This window comes from Aedes aegypti, chromosome 1 (genome assembly GCF_002204515.2).
Source record: "Aedes aegypti strain LVP_AGWG chromosome 1, AaegL5.0 Primary Assembly, whole genome shotgun sequence".
In the NCBI taxonomy this organism is placed as follows: domain Eukaryota; kingdom Metazoa; phylum Arthropoda; class Insecta; order Diptera; family Culicidae; genus Aedes; species Aedes aegypti.
This window is the reverse complement of record NC_035107.1, coordinates 140,677,868-140,700,393: the sequence shown is the minus strand read 5'-3', so window position 1 is coordinate 140,700,393 and position 22,526 is coordinate 140,677,868. Positions and strand designations below refer to the sequence as shown.

General features: G+C 35.1%; 1 protein-coding gene across 5 annotated transcripts in view; it reads left to right on the top strand.

Moving 5' to 3' along the window:
• The window catches only part of LOC110677718, a 54,767-nt gene that overhangs the window by 10,960 nt on the left and 21,281 nt on the right, over window positions 1-22,526 (top strand). For all 5 annotated transcript variants that reach the window (XM_021848911.1, XM_021848900.1, XM_021848907.1 and 2 more), the window contains exons 3-4: window positions 4,269-4,368; window positions 22,040-22,086. In XM_021848911.1, the coding sequence (XP_021704603.1) occupies window positions 4,269-4,368; window positions 22,040-22,086 (147 nt within the window). The remainder of the gene's footprint in view (window positions 1-4,268; window positions 4,369-22,039; window positions 22,087-22,526) is intronic.

Sequence of the window (22,526 nt, the reverse complement as noted above, 5' to 3'; positions counted from 1 at the left end):
AGCACACCACACTAGCCAGCAACTGTGCTGGCTGAGGTTTCTATTGTGTGGGTTTGAGAACGTCGCGGAACCATTGGAAGCCCACGCAATAGAAACCTCAGCCAGCACAGTGGCAGGCTAGTGTGGTGTGCAATTTTAATACATATAAAAATATGCGCTCTCAGGCTAGGCATTGGATATAAATAGGAAACGTTGTGTTTGGATGGGCAATGGGCATCTAATTCTTCCGAAAGAGGTGCACTTTGCCCAAAAGGACCACGTGACTATTGAGCTCAAATCGAATTCAGGTTAACTTCTACGCTCATGAGTCCTCTCATGGCGTAGGGGTAACGCGCCCTAATTATAGATCAGGGAGTCGTGAGTTCGATTCTCACTGAGAAGACGTGTAACTTTTTCGCAAAACTTCACATCAATTTGTCCATTTAATCAAATTGCAAAGTATATGTAATGTTTATCTTTTCGATAGTTGTTAAACTTCCACTCGGCTGGTTAGCCGTAAACCACGATTCATAATTAAAAACAAGTAACAAAGTTCTGTTAAGATACTGACTAAAACCCGGGGTTGGTCCTGATCGTGATTAGAATCTTGTTGGTCCATGAAGAAAACCGTCCAGTATATTAATTTTGAATTTACATATAATAATGAATACAATTTCATTGTTCATGTTTCAAGTACAAAATTCCATTGTTTTGATTATCTCTTCAATTCGGGTCGTTTCCGGGATGCTTAGTAATGTGGGATAGGTTGATCAAATCCGGGACGTCTGGTCACTTTACGGTACTGTTTACCCATACTCTATTGATATTTATTCGAACATCGATATTTTAAAACATTTTGATTAACCATCTGCATTTCAAAAAATCTTTTTTAACACATCTGAACAAAAAACTTAAATCCATGCGTAAAGAATCCAAAAGTCGGTCTGAAAGGATTAAACAAAGTTACACAAAATTAAGTAAAATTCACACAAATTGGGACTGTTCTGATCAAACATGTCTTGAGTGTAGTTTTGGAAAAATTAATCATGCGTTGATTTCTTTTTCGGTTTTCTAAAATATCAATATCCACCATTTTATGTCAGACCAACATATCATGGTTGATCCAGACCTGGGAGGGAGGCACCGATACTACACACGAAATATAGAACAACGTTTGTTTGAACTGCAAGATAACTCCAGCTTGCCAACAACAATCAAGGCAGGCTTGGAGAAAACTGCTAGTTTTCTTTTGTTGTGTACTTTCGATCTTTCCTGACAAACATGGAAAAAGGGCCACAGTTTTCTATGCACTAAATATTAATTTTCATTGGAAAATGTAAAACGATGCGTTTTTCAATGCTTCATATTCAATCAGTTGAAAGGTGCTCACGTGGCATTACTTGCAATATGTGCATGAATTGATTTTCATTCAATTTTTGTCACTTTCGATGAAAAGCGAAATTGTGTTCCAATCAGTTACGCGCTTTTTCCATGTTAGTCCAATGTTTGAGATCTGCCCAAGTAACATTCGTAGTTGAATAACAGCTTATTCAGCTAAAATGCTGTTTATACAGCTCCTTTTCAGCTGAATAAACTGTCATTCAGCTACAAATGTTACCTGGGTGGGCTCACAGTGACAGTTCGTGACAGCAGAATCCCGGCTCACTATGACGTACAGAAATTTTGTATTGGTTTCTCCCTCCCAGATCCAGACCAACTTAGATTCTTATTCCCTCTTGCAACAGCATATGCTTTTACTTGCCTGAAATCAAAACTTTCTTGAGTGGTTTAAATTTAAAATGCCATTGCTTTCATAGATTTCAATGCAATAAATAAATTCCTTTTCAGGAATTTATTTTTTTGTAATAGTCTTTCACATACGAAAGCACATGCCAAGTAATCCTCAGATGACCAATGTTATTTTTTGATAGCGCTCGAGCAGACGAGAAAACGATAAAGAAACATAAAAGCAACGTAACGGATTTTTTCCCTATACAATAAATACAATGAAAAGAAAAGTTGGCATTCATCAGGGCTAAGGAAAATCGATACCATTCCATGTCTGACGTATTCCAATTCAACACTTGCCCCTGGGCCTAGGCGGGGAGCCAGTAGGAGTAGTGGGAACAGAAATAATGAACCTCTGCTTTCAAAGACTTAACTCGGGTATCAATGGTTTATGTCACGCGAGCGTGCCATTCATTCCACTGCCGGCTTTCAGATAAAAGGTGGGACCTTTTCCCGGTAGACACAAATCTCCATTATATCGGGCCTTCTTTTTCGTTGTGTTCTTCTTCTTGGCATAACATCCCTATCAAGAGAGAGCAGGCTTCTTGGATTAGTCCAAATCCAAAGTTAATACTTAATAATATAGAAGATGAAATGCATTTTACCCATGTGTCCCATATGAGTGGCACCCTTGCCCCGTGCTTCGTTGCAAAACCTCATAAGAAGAGTCATTTTCAAAAATATCAAACCTACATATATTTTTTCATAATTTAGAACAAGAGGTGAGCTTGCCCTCACACTCGAACAATCTTTTAAATTTGTGCTTGTCAGCCATGATCTGAACCGATATTCCTTAGCCGAGTGGTTAGAGTTCGCGGCTATAAAGCAAAGTCATGCTGAAGGTGTCTGAGTTCGATTCCCGGTCGGTCCAGGATCTTTTCGTAATGGAAATTTCCTTGACTTCCCTAGGCATTAGGCTGTGTCGATTTTAGCAAAAAATCGAAATTGATAACGTGCCTATAGGGTGTCCCAGAACGTATGGGCATGACTTTACCATACTGCGATTCGGAGACTAGAGCAGATAAAAATCAGATTTTCTCACATTTCATTCTTGCACTTATCAAAAGCGGGTTGTGAATCTTGGACTATTTTTTCGCTACCTGTTTGTTGATGGTATTATATTTCTGGAAGTTTCTCTTATCAGTTTTGCACAAATCGCGTTATATTTGAGTGACTTTGTTATACGAAATTAGTGCTATGACACGTACAATAAAAATCTTAAAAAATATGTTTATCATTGCTGATATGATAAATGATCAGACTATCACTTATTTTATTGGGAATTATAATGTTAAGTATATTGAATTTGAAGAGAAACTAAAAATCTGGTTTCAGATGTGGTCGATTTTTAAAAACGTCAAAGCTAAGTCCTTGTATGTCCGTTAAAACATGTGAAAATCTTAAACTTTTGTTCCCTATCCAAAAGTATAGATATTTGACATAAGTAAATTTGAAATAAATTATTTATATAAATATTGAAAATACCTGAAACCTATGATTTTGCGAAGTTATCTTATGTGGAGAGAAAACCTAGCGATTTTATAGAATTCTACCGTTTTGTCAAATGTTTTCTAGCAAAGACAAATATATTTTTTTACAGAAATGTTTGTGGAAGATCTTAGATACAATGTGCTTGAACTCACCACATCGAAAGATATTGATAAAAACATTCATTACTAGTTATAGTCAAAAAAAAAACACAAAAGTAGGGTCTGTGCTGGCTTGATAAGAATTGATTTTCTAAAATCAAAAATTTCAATGTAAAAGTTTACTTTATTAAACACAATTTTTGCAGTCAGCATTTAAAATGCCCCAATGAAAATATAAAAATATGTATTTATTTGGAAAAATATTGTGATTCTCGTTATCAAAGTCGTGCCCATACTCTCTGGGACACCCTATAGTTGGTAAATTATAGTAGACAAAAATAAAAAAAAATTATTGCAAAATAAAAAAATTCTAAAAAACCGTTTAGTTTATACGCTATCGCTTTGCCTGTACGATGACCGGACCAACAAGTCCCAGTCAGGGTTGGGAAAAAATCTGAAATTCACTCTACAGTAGCCAAACAAAGCCAATCACAGTCAGTGAAGCCAGTGAAACTCATGCCCATCGCTGCTGTAGGCAAAAAGCCTTGAAAATAGCAAAACACCCGTTGTTAAGGGCAACCCAAAATTACTGTAGAAAAATATTCTATTTCCCGCATTTAGAGCCTTCAATGACACTAACGATTTAGTAAATTCATTCGCCCAACATAGGCTACTGAGATTCACGTTTTTGATCTACTGCACTGGGAAGTGATTTTCGCGAAATTAAAGCCTATTACCATTCCCAGCACTGGTCCCAGTGGATCGAACAGGCATGCTTTGACGGAGTGTATGCTTCGCTTAAACTACATGATATATTTATTTTGAGGGATTTTATTGCTTGCCACAAAATACGCTGTACCTTGTCCTAAGTTTCCTTATAATTGTTAACATTTCCTTTGTTTTGCTTTTCAGATGATTCACACCAAAAGCACGATTGTGGCATTGCTTCTGACAGTAATCCTATCCATATCACTTGAAAGCAATAGTGCAGCCCCTGCATCGCCAGCAACAGGTAAGTGATCGCTCAGGGATTAAAATTTGATATTGTAGTTTGAAGACGCAAACAGGGGAAGAATAATTGCCTTTTCTGGGTCTCTTGATAAAGTGAGAACAAATTCATTTTTAAATTTGTATATATAATAACCGTTAACGGCCGTTAAATGTCGTTTCGGTTTGTTCAAATTTTTGTTCAAATTTTATAGGCTAAATACATTAAACTACAAAACTATGAAACAATATTAAGAAAAATATGTGAGTAACTTAGAAGATAAGTATATTTAATTGAGATCACAATGTAGGCAACAAATTTTGAAAATTTTATCTAGATTTCGACTTTTAATATTTTTTATGGAAAAAGTCTGTTTTTGAAAATACGTGGGGTGTTAAGGGAATATCTTTTCTACTTTTTCTAAGTTACTAAACTCATTCGATTTATGCTGTAATATATTTCAATATACTTTTGCCTTACTCCGTGAGGTAGAACTGCATTGTAAAAGTTAGGGACCCTGTTTTGTTTGTTACTGAATATCTCCAAAAATGTCTAATCTCAAAAATTGGTTAAACGGGCTGGAAAATCTTGTTAACTACGTATTAAAGAAAATATAGGATTTTTCTAGATATTATTTCCAAAATTTTTTCGAACTTACTGGTAAAATTTTTGATAAGTTAGAATGATTCTTTTACTTGGAACTGCAGAATGGTTTTGCAGCCGTTGTTTCTTTCAGTGGTAATCCTATGAAGTGGTAAACAAAAATAATATTTTGTAATTTCTCAGAGTCTATAAATGAAAAAAATGCGCGAAGAGTTAAAACAAATCTATCGAGCTTTCAAACCGTCCAGCTATCAAACAGATCAGCAAAACAAATAGGAGCTTTTTTCAAAGACGAAGGAGAATCATTCAAAGAAGCCTCTTCGCGTAACTCACTGTACATAGACTCTGTCATTTCGGAGCTCTTTTTGAGAAACTTCGCGGCCTCGTCGGGCACTTAACGTGTTATATAGTGAGCGTTAGATATCAGCTCCATACTGGAACACTTTTCTTCTTCGGTATTTTTCGACCATGCCACTGGGTGTTGCATGCAAATACTTTGTTTAGTGTACTGTTATATTTTAGCATAGCATAGCATAGCATAGACTGACTGTACATGTCAATGGTTGCTACTCCGTGATTGATCGGAACTGGTAAGAATTGCACTACGATACAAATGAATAAGGGATGGGAGTTTCCGCTTACTCTCGAAGTGCAATTTTAGCAGATCTAATATTATTGATCAATAACGGCGCCGGCCAAGTCCTTACAGTCAGTTGGGATGGGGAAGGAATGTTAGGGCGTAATGATTGTTGCTTCTAGAGACCGAGAATACCTCTGCATCTCCACAATCACCACGGGAAGGGTGTGTGGGAGGAAAAGATCTGGGAGTCACCTCTGGTCGATGATGCGATCCATGGACAAGGGGGAAATATACGACTTATATTTAAAGCTAGTTTTGTATTTTTGTCTCGAGAAGTTTTTGGTAGAAGCTTTAAAAAATACGTCAACATCTATAATGTTGAACAATTAAAAAGACGTTTTTATTAATGACGAAAACTGAAAATTACATGTATATATTTTAAATTATATGAAACAGGAATAATGCCGACACTTGTAGTGACGAACCATACATAGTTTGTTTGAAAATTACATATGAGTATTACTGTGCATTTTGTCTCGATATGGTAGAAGTTTTAGAAAATACGTCAACATTCACAATGTCGAATAATTCAAAAGATAATTTTTAATAATGTCAAAAAGAGACAAATATATGTATATTGAAATTGTATAAGAAAAAAAGCATAATGCCGACACTTATAGTGACGAACCATACAAAGTTTGTTTTAATGTTACATAAAAGTTACGCTTTCAAGAAAAAATGTGTTATCATTAGCATGAAACAAACTCACCAGTTGGTAATCCACTCTCGACTGAACACAAAACTGACACTGACAGCAAAACTTCTTGGCGTCCCGAAAACAAACCGTCTTGCTTGGGCCTTCCCAAATACCTACCCAGCAAGACGCTCCAAAACAGGAAAAAAAAAAATCCGGCGACGAAAACACGCGCGAAACCGTGAGCAAAATCTATCAGACGACGCAAAACCGAACTGTCCTGCTTAGGCTTCACGAAGCACTCTTTGTTTAGTGTAGTGTTATATTTTCAGGACAAATTGACCATTCCCTATAAAAACTAAAAGCTTGTTGAAATTATCCCTATACTATAGATTATTTAAGAAGTTGCTCTGCATAGCTTACAGGATTCGTAAACTGCAAATATTAAGGTTATGATCCTGATGCATATAAGTATAAAAATCATTTCAAGACAATTTTATGATGTTTTGTTAGTTCCCAAATAGGATTATTAACTATGAAAAATTTGGCAGGTAAAATGAAACGGTTTGCGTTTGCAGGAGTTTCAAGTTTAATAATATTGATGTATTATCTGATTAAGGTTGAACATAACTTATGAAAATGAATGAAAGCACCAAAGTTATTGACCAAAAAGATTATGTTTTGCTGTTTGAAAAATATGCTTTTATTTACAAAACTCAAATTCCTTAACACCCCATTTTACATTTCCGTCAAAAATCACACATTTTCATTATTATCTCAGAAATCTGTCATGGGATCCTTATAATTGTATTTGGCTTTTGATATACACGACGAGAGAATGGTAGGGCTGTGCTTTGTTAAATTATTGACATACTAGAAGTTGCTTGAAATTCGAGTTGAAATTTTTTTTCATCCCTTAACACCCCATTTTACGGTATTCTTTTTAATTTGCCCTATTGGAATAAATTTTTGCACTGTAGATTTTGATATGTATAGCACAAAATTTGTTCTTCCTTGATATGATAAAACCATAATTATAGGTGTAAAAACTGACGTTTTAAAATTTAAATAAATTTTGCCTTTTTTTACATAGGCTTTTCTTCGGAGCTATATTTTCTGGATATTTTTTTGTTTCCAACTGATAAAAGGGCGAGAATCGATAACATTGATCTGCTCAAGTTTTCAGCGAAAAGATAAATCGATTACTGCAGTTACTCCGATGATTCTGAACGCAATTGTAGAAGTTTTTTTGGTTTTATTATGTTGTAATATTTTTGACGCTCAATCTATCTTCTTTAAAAAATAGGCTGTTCTCTATATTAAAACTGTTATTTATTTATTTATTTATTTATTTATTTTACTCATCCATAAACTTAAGACCATGTCTTTTGTGTTTCAGTTTGTCTAAGGTAACATGAAGTGCGCCATAAACAAAAATCAAACTATTAGAAACAGATCAAATGCAATTTTTAATTGACTTGCTGTAAAACTGATTTCTTGAAATGCGATGAGGAAACAATTGACTGAAATTCAGCCGGCAAAGAATTCCAACTTTGTCAGCCTAACTGATTGGTATACCGTTTAAACTTAAGGTTGGTTTGTCATGACTACGGCTCTGGCGTCTTATGTAACACGCTTGTGTTTTTCGAGCATTTAACATCAACGAATTTTCTGAAGCCCATGATGATATTCTTGATAAATTATCATTGATCATATATGCAGCAGCATCACTAGTCATTCCAGACACATTAACATATATTTGGACGTCGTCTGCAAATAAGTGAATTTGGCATCCGTTAAGCCTCAACGGTAGATCATTAATATAAATGGAAAATAATAAAGGACCTAATACGGATCCTTGAGGAACTCCTGATAAAATTGGGAGGTAATTAGAAAAACAATCATTAACAAAAACTGTCTGATTCCTATCTGTAAGATATGTATGAATAAGTCTAACGGCATCATATGAAAATCCAAAATTCTGTTCAAGCTTATTGCAAAGTTTAACATGAGAAATGGTGTCGAAGGCTTTGGAGAAGTCAAGCAACAAGAGAACTACTGATCCTCCTTTATCTAAAACAAGACCGATATCATCGCATACTTTTAACATTGCCGTTTTGATGCTATGTCCTTTGCGGTAACCTGATTGGTATTGCGATAAAAGATTGTTACCAGATAGATAACAAGTAATTTGATTTTTTAACAACCGTTCAAAAGCCTTTGAAATTGCACTTAAAATGCTGATAGGTCTAAGGTTCTCCAGTGAGTTTTCCGTGGATTTTTTCTTAATTGGTACTATTTTAGAATACTTCCAAATTTTAGGATATAAACCACTTTTGATAATACTATTGAAAATATGCTTTAATGGCTTCATAATTAGCGGAAGTATCATTTTTATAAATTTTATGGGTATATCATCAAGACCTACAGCATTCGACTTCACTTCATAAATTGCGTTTATAATATGATAGTCTTGAATTTCGTTGAATCGGAAAAATGTCTCACTCGAGTTAATATTTTGGGTATAAAACGATCGTGTAGGTGAACTAAAACTCTGGGAAAAATGTTTGTTAATATCATCAGGGCTGCAGTTCATTAGAAAACCGTCGTTTTTCCTTGTAATGTTCAAAGATTTTAGGTTCTTCCACATATTTTTAACACTGCCAGAGCCAGCAATTTTAGAATTCCAGTAACGCTGTTTAGCATTCAGAATTGATGAAGTAGCGTAATTTCGTAGCCTTTTAAAATGTTCAAAATCGCTGTCATTTCTTGTTGTTAAGCAAATATTTAGTAAAGCTGAACGTTATACATTTTTATATTTTGCTGTTTTATCAACTCTTGCAAGTCGTGCTGCTAGAATGATCATTCCGTTAGAACCTGCTAATATTTCAAGGTAAATTATTTTTTTTTACAAATACGTGATCTCGTTTTGAGATATGCTGAAAAAATACTATTCCAATCACAAATTTCCCTTCTTTCGATAATAGACGGTTCTCTTGATTTACAATTCCAAAATTAAAATTGATATTTAATCGTTCAAAAATTTTGCCACAAATGTTTTCTTTTAAAAATGTGTTGTTCATTCAAGTTATGCTGTGAGAAGATTTTTTATTTTTTTGCGTTAAGGCCCCAAACATTTTAAACGAAAAATATTCTGCTCTCGTATATAGGCTTTGCTTTATGCTGCAGTAATAGATTTTTGGATTAAAACTTTCAATATTTTGCAAATATTTTTCCCTTCATTGATCAAGAAATTTTCGTCAAGTGTTACGTCCCAAATAGGACAGAGCTTGATCTCCAGCGAAATGTTCTATGAGCGTTCCCTTAATTATTACATGCGAAATTTCTTTGCCAATTTACTATTTTCATGTATGTATATCACAACAAATCTAAAGGATACTCATTCTGAGATGTAGAGAAAACTATTATTTCGAAAGATCTTCCACCTTGTCATGTCTACCTATCTCAAGTGATATTTCTTATGACTCTGGTACCTTTTACTTGTTCGTACCTACGGGATTTCTGAGCTATAAATACTGGCTACCGTAGGCGCAGAAGAGGGACTTCCCGGACTGTGGACTGATTAACATATTATTTTATTCTTTATTTGCAGGATATAAAAGTGGCGACGAGGATCATGGAAACGTGTGTTGGCGGTTATCGTTTTTCTTTGAGGTGGCAAGTTTGCCAATTTTATTTATTTGAGTATGGTGAAATTACCAATTTGAGTTGAACTAAATTGTTCTTCAGAGCTGACGAAATTGTCGTATATCGTGAACATAGTTGTTCTTTTGTGAAGCGATTGCTATATTGAGATGAACGAAATTGTTCTTTGGTGTTGACGAAGTTGTCAAATATAATGTTGAGCAAAGCAGTATGAATCCAATGATTTGAATGCCTTGTTGTAGTCATTAAATAAATACTTTGAAGTTACAGCTGTGGAATTTGTTGGGTATATTTTCGATTGTTCGTTGTTGTAACGTGAAGGCGGCTTTTTAAAGAGTTGATAGAAAGTTTCTAAAGGGGAAAGGACTGTCATGTCTACCTATCTCAAGTGATATTTCTTATGACTCTGGTACCTTTTACTTGTTCGTACCTACGGTATTTCTGAGCTATAAATACTGGCTACCGTAGGCGCAGAAGAGGGACTTCCCGGACTGTGGACTGATTAACATATTATTTTATTCTTTATTTGCAGGATATAAAACACCTGATCCGTTAAAAGTTTTATTTAGTTATACTATCTAATCTAACAGTTTTTGACATCCATGACTTGGCAAATCACTGAATGAACACCATCATGTATCAGGTATTTTATTTATTTATTTATTTATTTATTTATTTATTTCGTCAAACGACGTAGACTAGTACATTTTACATATACATATTTTTGTTTTATTTCTTAATACTAAAATTATGAAATTTATAAAAAATATTGAAAAAAAAGTGTAGTGTAAGTAATGTTAATTTCATTTTGTTTTATTTTATGTGTTGCGATTTCTAGTGGATTTGAAGTATGTTTTTAGATTTTGCCGAGACATGGTAAAGTCAATAGTTTCGCAATGTTGATTGTAAATGGCCATCATTTGATTTAGAGGCCCGTTTTTGGCATAATTTGTTCGATGATGATTTGTCAAGAATAAGTTACGATTTCGTAGTTGCCTAGAAGGAGCGTAGAAATTTAATTTTGATAAGATTTCTGTAGAATCAATACGTTGCGAAACGATATCATTTACAAATGAAACTCTTGCGATTTCACGCCGCTCTTTCAAAGTTTGTATGTCAATAAGCATGCAGCGTGCTTTGTAGGGTGGAAGTGGAAATGATGTCCAACCTAATTTACGAAGAGCATATAGTAGAAATTGTTTTTGTACAGATTCTAATCTTTCTTCGTGTGTCATTGAGAAAGGAGACCATACAATGCTGCAGTATTCCATAATTGATCTTACATATGCAATATATAGAGTTTTAATTGTGTATGGGTCATGAAAGTTGTAGCAGAAGCGTTTTATGAACCCTAGCATGTTATTAGCCTTGTGAATTATTGTATTGTAGTGGTCTACGAAAGAAAGCTTAGAGTCTAAGATTACTCCTAAGTCCCTTACTCTTTCACATTTTTCTACATTTTGATTTCCTAATGAAATTGAAATTCGCGGTGTTGTTCTTTTTCTGCTAAATGATATTAGGTTGCATTTTTTTACATTCAGTTCTAATAGGCTTTTTTTGCACCATATGTAGAATATTTCTATTTCATTGCGGAATACATTGATGTCTTCTTCATTTCTTATTTCCAGGTAGAGCTTCATGTCATCAGCATATATTAACACTTTGAGTTTATTAAAAATGAAGGAAATGTCGTTTACATACATAATAAAAAGAAGAGGTCCCAAATGAGAGCCTTGAGGGACACCCGAAGTGACTTGAATTGGTTTTGATTTGTTTCCTTTGAATTTTATTATTTGTTGGCGGTCAGTTAAATACGATTCAAGCCATTTCAGCAGTCTTGGCTCGATTCCAATTTTTTTTAGTTTGAAAAGTAGCATTGGTATGTCTATGCGATCAAATGCCTTGCTAAAGTCCGTATAAAGAGCTTCTACGTGGTTTCCATTGTCCATTGCATTCAATGAATAGTCAACAAATTGAAGTAAATTTGTTGAGGTCGAGCGACCTTTAAAGAAGCCATGTTGTGTGTCAGTAATTCTATTTTTGATTTGAAGAAATAGTTTTTCGTTGACGATTGACTCGAAAAGGTTTGGAATACAAGAGATAATGGCTATACCACGATAATTACGTATGTCAGATTTTCGGCCAGATTTAAAGATAGGCACTAAAAAGGAGCTTTTCCATATTTTTGGGAAGATTCCGGATTCAAGGGATTTATTAAAAAGCCAAAACAATGGCGCTGTAAGTTCTTTTGCTAAATTTTTCATAAATATTGGTGGAATCGTGTCAGGGCCGGGACCTTTTGAAGCGTCCAAATTCATTAGAGCGTCTGAAATTTCCCGCACATTGATTTGATTCACACCAATATCTCTAGAAAATTCCGGGTAAAACGCAAAATAATTGCGATCGCGGTCTTCTTCCGAAAATGTAGTATAGATTTCTTGGAAAAAATTTGCATATAGATTGCAAATTTTTTCTGAGTTGTCGCCCACATTTTCATCGAGGTGCATAACAGATGGAAAATTGTCAGATTTTAGTTTTGTTTTTACGTAATTGAAGAAGTTCTTTGGACATGACTTTATTTCAAGTTCAGTTTTTGAATTATATTCTTCAAAAGCATCACTGATGGCAAGATTCAATTGAGTGCAAATGTCCAAATATTTTGCTAAGTTTTCATCTTTCTGGTGTTTCTTATAAATTTTGTGTGCCTTTTGCTTCCAAAGGTATAATATATTTTTTTAGAAATCTGCTTATTCTAAATCACTCATTATGCCAAAAGACTTCAAGTCAAACTGTCTTATGCCAAACAACTTTATCCCAAACGTGGTACAATCATTTAGAAGGATCACACGAAATCATGTATATATCTTCTTCTTTTTGGCATTAACGTCCCCACTGGGACAAAGCCTGCTTCTCAGCTTAGTATTCTTATGAGCACTTCCACAGTTATTAGCTGAGAGCTTTCTTTGCCAAAGTTGCCATTTTCGCATTCGTATATCGTGTGGCAGGTACGATGATACTTTATGCCCAGGGAATTCAAGGAAATTTCCATTACGAAAAGATCCTGGACCGACCGGGAATCGAACCCAGATACCTTCAGCATGGCTTTGCTTTGTAGCCGCAGACTCTAACCACTTGGCTAAGGAAGGCCCATGTAACTATGAAAGCATTTTTATTCAAAGTGCAACGAACATTTTAAATTTGCTATGTTTCAAAACTCATACCAAGAGGCGCGTGCATCGATTTTATTCATGTTTGACGTTTCACACTACCACCATCTGCAAGTCTTGTTGCACAAAACTGTGTTTCGAGTAACATGCACACCAGATGATAATGGTGTAAGCTAGGCGATGGATTTTAATGATTTTTTACCGTCCATAAATTACGTAGCATGTATTAGGTATGGGAAAATACGATGGGGGAGGGGGGTGTCTAAAATGTTGAAATAAACTACAAAACAAGGCTTTTGCTTGACACCGCAGGCTACTAAATGATATTGCGTCAGCAACACTCTTTTATTCAATGTCTGGGTAAATATATCTACAATTTATTCACTTAAAATTCTACCTCTACAACTCTTACCCATAGACTGCAGGGTGTATGATGTACCTGCTTTCCAACACTCCTCCTCATCACACAACCTTCACAAACCGCACAACTGCCAAACGAGCTCTCTAGTCCTCTGAGCTCCTCCTGGCATCGAGCTCCTCCTAGACGCGAACTACTCCTGGCATACCACGCCGTCTTCCGAGCTCCTCTTGACTTTCAAGTTCCTCCAGCTCTTCCAAGCTCGTCCTCTTCGATCCGCCAGCATCCGTTCTCAGCATCTTGGCCTCCAACCCTTGGGCACCTCGTCCAAGCCACCTCCCGTTCAGACTCCCGCCCAGGCTCTACCTCCTCACTGAGATTTTGCCTCCTCGTCCAGGTGCTTCCTCGTGGTCCCTCATTGAAGCCGCCTCAGCTTCCTCTAGGCGTACCTGAGCTCATAACCTTTTGAAATAAAAACTCTACAATTCTTACCCAAAAAATTGGCCAAAAAATGCTACGTCATTTATTGACACTGCCTTGTATATAAACCGAATCTTTATAATTAAACAAAAGTCAAAAAATGAAGACCTTTGATTCATTATTTACATAACACAAAAATTTTAAACGTGAAGGTATCGATTCGATTAGTTTTGTGATGCTCTTAACAACTTTCCACGATTTGCAAAAAAATCAAATAAACGTCAGTCGGTGTCAAAAAAAAAAAAAAATCTGGGAAAATCCCTCACAAGACTTTGGTCTCGGGCCCCACTTTTGTAAATCTGACTCACTTAGCAAAAAATTAGATCATATATGTATACTCATTATTATATCAATATTTGGGAGACAAATATCTAGCAGGGAAAAAAATGAATCTCTACGGAGATTATGTTCAATGTGAAGTAGCACACATGTTCTCCTACTTTCGACTAGCTATACTCATTTGTACAAGAAATAGCGCTATAAAAGGCCAGCTTCGATATTTATATTGCCGTCTCGACCAGCTGATTAAATGCTAACTCACGAAACGACAACATCATAAAATTGAGTGTATTTACTTGTAACACATTGCCCGTGTACATATGGGGGAACGCAAAAGGACATACTGACCAATAAGACCCCCTTCTGAGTGGTAATGGCACAATTCAATCTCGTTAAGAAAACGAAGGCTATTTACACGTGATCAATTATGAAACAATGACCTAAAAATGTTTAATCCTGTTGTTGAACTGGTGAATTGGTTTATAAGCATATGACATTATTCAATTGATCAAATGTTTCCATATTTTTGTGATTTCTGCAAAGCATGTGATGAACTACAGCCAATGTGAACTTTGCTCATGCTTATGTGTTCAATGGCTGAGAACATGAACATGAATAGATCATGAGCAAATATGTCTCCGGCTTATGGTTCTGGTAACCTGAGAGAGAGAAAGAAGACAGCTGGCTTAGATTGCGAGCTCCCAAAAGTCAAGGAAACCTGTCACCAACTGTCACTGGAGAAACCGCACATTCAAACTGTCGAATTCAAGCAAACGTTATTAAAATTCCTAGGTATTTATCGATGATTTCACATTTTTAAAAGTTGAATACCAAAATATAGTAGTGTGTTGGCAAACTGATATTGATTTTTTCGATAAAAAATAAGAACAACTGATGTAACATACACTTCATAGTTGCTACTCCGTGATCAATCGGGATAGTTATATTGCACAGAGAACCAATCAGATGAAGCTTGGGTTTTTAGCTTTTTTCCATCTTCAATGTACATTCACACTACCCTTGATATTTCTCGATTGATAACGGCGCCGGCCACGTCCTTATGTCCATCGGGGAAAGAAAGGAATGTTAATTAATTAGCCGTTGTTACTAGAAAATCGGAGAATCTCCTGCATTTCCCACAGCTACCTTGGAAGTAGGAGTGTTTTGTTAGTGATGGATGAGGTATTCGACCGTATGGATACCACTGTGGTAAGTAGTTAAGACGATATATTCAATTCTAGCGATAGATAGAACTGATGATGTTTGCGCCATAATGACGCAGAGAGATAGAGAAGGCAGCTATTAGGAAGAGTGTTACAAATATGTGAAAGGGACGGGCCTGGGATTGAACCCACGACCTTCTGCTTGCAAAGCAGAAGCGATAGCCATTAGACTACCAACCCCGTCATGTTGGCAAACTGATATTCATTTTTTTATACAACAATAAGTGAATATGATTTTGACCAAAATTAGTTGATCTAACCGTTGTGCACAACCCAAGAATTAAAGAAAGAAGTCAAAGAAGGCAAGAAAACAAGGCAACTGTCAGTGAGCTGTCTCGCCGGTCTCATTTTGTAACATGTCTGCCTCTAGTTTTGATTTTACTGAGTAATCGCAACAAATGATTGATGCAGTGTTAAAAGTCGCAACTATGGCCGAGCCAGTTCAAGTTGACTTAAAATTCACTTAAAAATGTAATTGAGTTATGTGTCTCTATTTAATTTGATTTTTTTTAATGGTAATGTGGGCTTTTTAGCCGTGCGGTTAGCGGCGTCAGTCGTTTAGGCGTATTGTGCTACGGAGTGTGGGTTCGATTCCCGCCCCAGTCGGAGAAAACTTTTCGTCAAACGAAAAATTCTTCACTGGTCCACTGGTCGTTCTGTGTATCCGTTGTCTAATGATAGTTATGTTCAGTCTGTGCAGCCTATGGCTGAAGACGGTGTAAATTGTCTTGTCATGTAAAGACTGTTGGAGATTTCTTACGCGCCATACAAATTATTTTCAATTTTAATACAGAAAATCTTACTATGGGGGGAGGGGAGTCAAAATACCGTCAAAATAGTCTTACGTAATTAATAGACAGCTCCTTACCTACCACGAAAAGTTTATTATATATTTAGGTTAACTTGATTTGAAAGCGCTTTTCTTTTCTTTTTATTTTGTTTATTCTTCTCATCACATGTAAAAATTGAAACAAAATGTAGGGTAACGGTCGTATTTTGGACCCCCTAAGAAAGTAATTTTAGTTTTTTGTCCCAAATTATTAATTACACAACTTAATCAAGTCAAATCATATGCCAAAATGTAGAGAAAAACTTCATCTATGAGATAAAAATGCCCATACGGTCATGCAGGATCCAAAAAACGTCGAAAATAATTGAATTGTGAAGCACTGTTTTCCATTATTTTGGACACACCAATACATTTTGGACCCTCAAAGTATATATTTTGGACCCCCGGCATTTCTTATCGTTTGGCGACAAAGTCCACTACACTGTTTGTATAATATGCTTGCCCATAGTCAAATCAATCGATTGACAGTGGAAAACCCAAGAAATCGTACGCTTTTAGTTCAGAAATGTGAAAAAAGTTTTTGTTTACATTTGAAAAATTTCTGACGGCTTCAATTTCTATGTGTAACGTGTTGTAACGGTTGCATTAATGAACCGATTAAATTAAATTAATTTCAGATAAAATAAACACTTTTTCTATGTACAAACGGTTGATGCAAGTGCAAAATAGTCCTATCTTTCCAAATGGCATGCGAATTGAGGTGGTCTTTCGATTCAAACTGGAGAATTTGCAGGAAAATGGCCCAGGGGGTCCAAAATATATAGGGGTCCAAAATATATTGGTTACCCTACTAATTAACAATAAATTGTTAATAATAAAATAAATACCCTACTAATTAACAATAAATTAGGGTAACCAATATATTTTGGACCCCTATATATTTTGGACCCCCTGGGCCATTTTCCTGCAAATTCTCCAGTTTGAATCGAAAGACCACCTCAATTCGCATGCCATTTGGAAAGATAGGACTATTTTGCACTTGCATCAACCGTTTGTACATAGAAAAAGTGTTTATTTTATCTGAAATTAATTTAATTTAATCGGTTCATTAATGCAACCGTTACAACACGTTACACATAGAAATTGAAGCCGTCAGAAATTTTTCAAATGTAAACAAAAACTTTTTTCACATTTCTGAACTAAAAGCGTACGATTTCTTGGGTTTTCCACTGTCAATCGATTGATTAGACTATGGGCAAGCATATTATACAAACAGTGTAGTGGACTTTGTCGCCAAACGATAAGAAATGCCGGGGGTCCAAAATATATACTTTGAGGGTCCAAAATGTATTGGTGTGTCCAAAATAATAGAAAACAGTGCTTCACAATTCAATTATTTTCGACGTTTTTTGGATCCTGCATGACCGTATGGGCTTTTCTATCTAATAGAGGAAGTTTTTCTCTACGTTTTGGCATATGTTTTGACTTGATTAAGTTGTGTAATTAATAATTTGGGACAAAAAACTAAAATTACTTCCTTAGGGGGTCCAAAATACGACCGTCACCCTAATTTTTAAATAACGATAATAGTGTTGAATTATACACAAAATCTAGACTATAAAAGTACATATTTGAGTATATAAAAAAATAAGATTGTGAATTGTATGAACTAAATACGTTTTTAAATATAATTTTTGAAATAGTATATCGAGTACAACCAGTGGCGCGGGAAGTGGGTAGGACAGGTAGGACATGTACTACGCACAAAAACACCTGGGTAGGACAGTCAAAGGGTTGTCCTACCCACGATTCACAAAAAAAAAGTTCGGCAGAAAGCTTGAAGAATAAATTAAACTATTTATCCTCTTTTTAATATACGCACAAACTGGGTCAGCCTTAAGAATTCTCATAAAGATTTTATTTGGAATACTCTTAGGGTCTCCTACAGGGATCTCATCAGAAATTCTTCCAAATATTTCTCGACCAATTTTCTCAGAAATACTTTCAGCGATTTTTCAAAGGATGCTTAAAAGAAATTCTTCAGAATATGCTGCAAAAAATCCTTGTGAACTCCAAAGCTGCTACCCCCAGGTATTTGCGCAGTTATTAGGGTAGATGTACCAATAGTGGAGGTACTAAGCACGATTGAACTTCATTTAACCGCCTAAATTCAAGTAGCGCAATTAATGTACATGTTAATATTGTAACTGGAAGTAACGACAATTGACTTAATGAGAAAAATGATTTCATCGCAGTAAGCCACGGCATGTCAGTGAAAAGTAATACCTCCACTATTGGTACACTGTTTCTTTAGTTGCGGTATATTTTTACTTTCAGCTCCTATAGTTGCGGTATCCGTTGATTTCTTATGGGATCCTCCACTATAGGTACACTTTACCGCAACTATTGGTACAAGTAAGACAAGTTTTAGCAATTTTAGTGATATTTCATCAGTTTTAAAGCAATTTGAACGCTCTTTCCAATTATTCCGTGTATCAACAAGCCAATACGTCGATTGGAAGTGTCGGTTCAGTGACTAATGTAATAAAATCAGTGAAAACGGCACTACCGCAACTATAAGAACACCCACAACTAAGGGAACACTTACCCTACTTTGATTTTTTTTCCAAAATTGTCCTAGAATCTCATCTACCGTGGTGAATCAAAATCCGGACGGTACCAATATCCGGACACTCTGATTGTAATTATTAAATTCAATATGAAATTGAATAGTAAATATAGGCTTAAAATTTATATTCGTAGCTTTAAATATATCTGTTCATGTTAATTCATTATTTCATCTAGTAATCCTTTGTAACAAAATATTAAAAATAAAAACAAATCGGTGACACAAGTTGAGCGTCATTCCTCCAGATAACCAATTCCTATAGTGAAATTTTTGGCTAGAACGTCTGCCACTTTCGAGTTAAGACGAAGTTACAAAATTATATAATTTTAGTGCTTTGCGTATCTTCGAAGTGTGTGGAGTAATAGTTTTCAAGTGTGTGCAGCAAAGAGAGTACAATTTGTGCAAATAGAAATTTGTAGTGAGAAAACAGGATGCCTCAAACGCTGTCCGGATTTGTAGGCTAGTGATCGTTAACCCGGACATATCGTAAAAACCTAATATTTAGTGCGTTTGGAAAAGGTTTTGATGTGAATTGATGTGAAACTGTATAATTATAAAACTAAGAATGTAATTTGTCGGCGGAGAACGGGTTTACGCAAGGAAAATGTTAATATTGAAGATTTTTTCTGTAAACATCAAATGCAGGTTGTTGGCAAGGAGTGCAGGTGAAACAATTGTAATTTTATTCAAAGTTTTGACCTTTCATATATTGATTAGTACATTAATGCTTGTTATTTTATTATATTGGAGATTTACCGTTAGACTAAAGTGCCTATTATTGTTTTTCATGTATATTTTCAACGCAAAAAGCATCTGTCCGGATTTCGATTCAAAAGCGTCCGGCATTTTGATGCATGTGTCCGGATTTAAGAACACGACATACTTCATTAAATTAACGTTTTACATGTTGTAAATTTATATTTTACTACAATTGTTGTTCATGATACAAAGTTTTGGAGTATACCTGTGTGGAAAACAATAAAACTTATACTAGATGTGATAGAAACATGTTTGAAGCACCGTTTGAACTTTCGGCGTTACTTAAGTGTCCGGGTAATGATGCATCACGGTAGATAATTTTCCATTAATCCTTCAGAATTCTCCATTAGTTAATCTTTGAGATCTTCCAAAAACTTCTACAGAATTTCTTCCAAGAAAATATACAAAGGTTTATTCTAGAATGTTTGAAAAAATAGCTAAGTGTTTTTTTTTTTCGAGAAACCCTACAAGAATTCTCCCGCTTATTCATGTGTCTTCCTTCAAGAATTCAAATTCAAATTCAACTACGTTTCTTTGCGGAAATCCAAAATTCCTTGGGCGGTTTTTCGAACAATTCTATTTTTTCTAGGATTTTTCCAGCAATTCATCCAATTATTACTTCTGAAGTTTCACCAAACATTTCTTAAAAAGTTTATCAAAAAAAATCCCATGCAATCTTCAAAAGTTTATTGAAGTTTTCCCACCAGTTCATACTGCAGCAATTTTTTCCAATAATATCTCCGATCATTCCTACGGAAATTTCTATAGAGATTCTGTCGAACTTCTTCGAAAAGTCCTGCGGAATACTATCCCTAAGTTCGATATTTTTTTCGATTACCTTAGCAAATTGTCTAGCAAATCTTCTAAAACTTCCTTAAGAGTCCAGGTGTGATTTCAGAGATCCTTGTTTATTAAGGGAGACTTTATAAATTAGACAAGTTTTATCAGACGATTTTTTTAGAAAAACCTCACGGGTTCAATAAAAAAAATTCTTTGGCATTCCCGAAAAAAAAACTTCCAAGACTTACTTGAAAAAAATTCTAAGAATTACTTGTGGAAGTTATGTGGAAATTTTTGAAGGAATCTCTGGAGCATTTGCTGAACGAATATTTAAAGAAAAGACTTAGTAATATGTGGAGAAGTTTTTGATTAAATTAGAAGATATTTTGACCGGGAATCTTGGAGAACATCCCAGGGAAGTCTATGGATCAATCACTGGATAAAATCTTAGTGGAGTCAAGACTTTCCAGAAAAACTTCTCAATGAGTTTTTGAATGAAATGAGTTGATTTCTGAAAAAAAAAATCATTTCTATGGTTCTCCTTTGCAAACTCCAGGTTTGATTCCTTGGGAAATAAACGCTAAAGGTGGTAAGCTCCATCGAAGTTAATACGCCAATCGCGTATTAACTTCGATGGAGCTTACCACCATAAATGATCTAATTTTGAAACTTCCGGAGTAAAATCTGAATATTTGGGAAAATACATGAATCAATTTCTAATGAAATTCCTAGAAAAAATCATGACACAACACAACAGTAATACTTGTCGTAAAATCACGAGAGAAAAACTCTTAGATCTTAGATAAATGTCTGCTGTAATGGTATGATGAACCAAACTCGTATCTCTTGGCTCCTATTAGGTTTAGCTTTGTTTTCTTGGTTCCTGTTTGGTCTTTTTCCGGCCTCATTTAGGTCTCATTTTTTCTGGCAAGACATCCTCAATTTCCTATTTTTAAAGCACTCAATCGCTACCAGCTCACTAAAGACGAAAAGCTTTCTTAGTATTGTGGTAACGATTGGCATGGAATGAGAGGTTAAAAGCAAAAAGTGTTAGTGACAAAAAACTAGTTTTGAAGTCTTTTTAGCATTTTTTTTTTCAATCTATACAATTTGTATGGGAGTCAGTAAAATAAGCCAGAATTATGCTATTTTTTCTGTTGAGCGGAAAAACCACTTGAAAGTATCGTTAGAACGCTTGGAAACAGTAGAGTTTCCTTAACTCAACTCAACTCAAAACTGACCGAAATTTCACCTGCGTTGTAGCCCCTTAAATTAACTTTAAATTCCAGTCCAGGGTTAATTTGTTTCTTAGCTTCATTATGCACAAATTATTTGCCAACGTTTGTCCTACCCAGGATTTCGAACGTGGACGCGCCTCTGAGTACAACGTAAAACATTTGGTAACACGATTTATTGACCCAATCAAGAAGAGAAAATATAGTCAATTGTTAAGCAAAACTCGCAGTAATAACTATTCGCATAGAACACTAAGCTGATAATCTGGTTTTGTTCCAATTACGAACAAATGGCAGTAAAGAAAAAATCTTATATCTAGTACAATGGTTTTCAATCATTTTAACTTCGTACTAACAGCTCTAATAAAATTTCAACAAACCTCATTTATCAAAAATCATTTATAGCTAAAATTATAGCTAAATTGAACCAACCTTTCTTACTTTCTTTTCAGAACCTACACTTTTAACACAAGCTACTGGAAAAAGTATAGAACCCGATGTAAGTATTTTGTCCTACTAATAGTATTATTCACAGTATAGTATTATTCACAGTTATTCTCATTTTCATAGTTTGTTGGCATTTATTTTATTGCTTGATTAGTTTCGGGTTGCGTAATTAAATATTGAAACATTCTCGTTTATACCAGTATATAGTACACGATCATAAGGATATTCCTCATTGCACCCCTTTATCGTATCTTATATATTACCTACAAATCTGCCCTCAAACGAATCAATACTGTTTTGAGATTCTCTTATTTCACGAACGCTGGGTCGAAATCCAATTAAAATGTAGCCAGCACACACTTCGGCGAAAAAAAAAATGCGAAAAACGGAAAACACCACGAAGCATGGATCAAATCTCCAATTTGTCTGCGGTATGCATTGTAAGGATTCTTCTCATGTGGTCTGCCGGCATAGAGCTGATGTGCACAACTA